Here is an 858-nt window from a genome sequence, read left to right as displayed (position 1 = left end):
GTAAGTTTCTGTTGTATTTTGTTTGCAATGTATTCTTTCTGAGATTCTTGTAAAAAACCCACAGACCTTATATATCATACGTAGTTTCACAGTTTCATGCTGGAATCATGATTAGTAGGGAATCTTGCAGTCTCGTGGTGGTTATCTTTATCATAATGTTGATTTTATTATTAGAATGTGATTCTGTTGAACTTTGTTGAAATACATGTTTTTATTTTATTTTTTAAAATTTGTGATACCTCAATATGCTGATGGTGCTTGATATCTGCAAAATTTTTTTCTTTGCTATGAAAATGTTGCTGAGGGAAGTGGGGGCTTTGTGGTTTGTTTTTTTGGGGGGTGGGGTTTACCAGCTGCCTTTGGAGGAGATGAGGTAGAAGCTATTTGAGCAATTGCAGTGCATCACCTTTAAGGAACAGTAGCTCCTCATATAAATTAAGAGAATGAAAATCCAAAGAATGAAAGGGGGAAAAAAAAATCCTACTTTCTCAGTAGATTGATTTTCTTTGCTTTTGGGTGGTTAAGTGGGGAAATCTGTCCTAGTCTAAGCTTTCTTATGTTTTCTTGCCCTATCCTGGAGCTGTTTACTTCTCTGTATTGCTGTAAAACTTTTTGTTTAGAAACTTAAAATTAACCCCCCCCCTCCCCCCAGAGAAACCAGAAAACCCAAAGGAAAAACCCTAAGGGTTTTTGCTATAGTGTGTAACCTATGCTTTTTTTGGAAGGAGGAACTTGCTGGATGCTGGTACATATTCAGAAGTAGCCAAGCTGCTGGGCTCAGACATTTGAGGGCTTTTTTCCCCCTCCTTCTATCAGGGCATATGGATCAAACTTCCTGTCTTGGGAAATGAGTGTAAG

At 37.8% G+C, this 858-nt stretch overlaps 1 protein-coding gene across 10 annotated transcripts in view; it reads left to right on the top strand.

The window, feature by feature from the left end:
* The window catches only part of ARHGAP6 (Rho GTPase activating protein 6), a 308,982-nt gene that overhangs the window by 202,953 nt on the left and 105,171 nt on the right, over positions 1-858 (top strand). For 3 of the 10 annotated variants that reach the window (XM_085584582.1, XM_085584550.1, XM_085584561.1), the window contains exon 2: positions 726-853. The exons of 5 other annotated variants lie outside the window; for them this stretch is intronic. In XM_085584582.1, coding sequence (XP_085440708.1) covers positions 848-853 — 6 coding nt within the window. In that variant the 5' untranslated portion in view covers positions 726-847. Of the gene's footprint in view, positions 1-13; positions 854-858 lie in introns of those variants that run through there. 2 more of the 10 variants (XM_085584574.1, XM_085584590.1) reach the window with 2 other exon arrangements.

The sequence above is a fragment of the Lonchura striata genome, chromosome 1 (genome assembly GCF_050655825.1).
Source record: "Lonchura striata isolate lonStrDom1 chromosome 1, ASM5065582v1, whole genome shotgun sequence".
Lineage (NCBI taxonomy): Eukaryota > Metazoa > Chordata > Aves > Passeriformes > Estrildidae > Lonchura > Lonchura striata.
The sequence above is the reverse complement of the archived record's forward strand: the minus strand, read 5'-3'. Positions and strand labels throughout refer to the sequence as shown.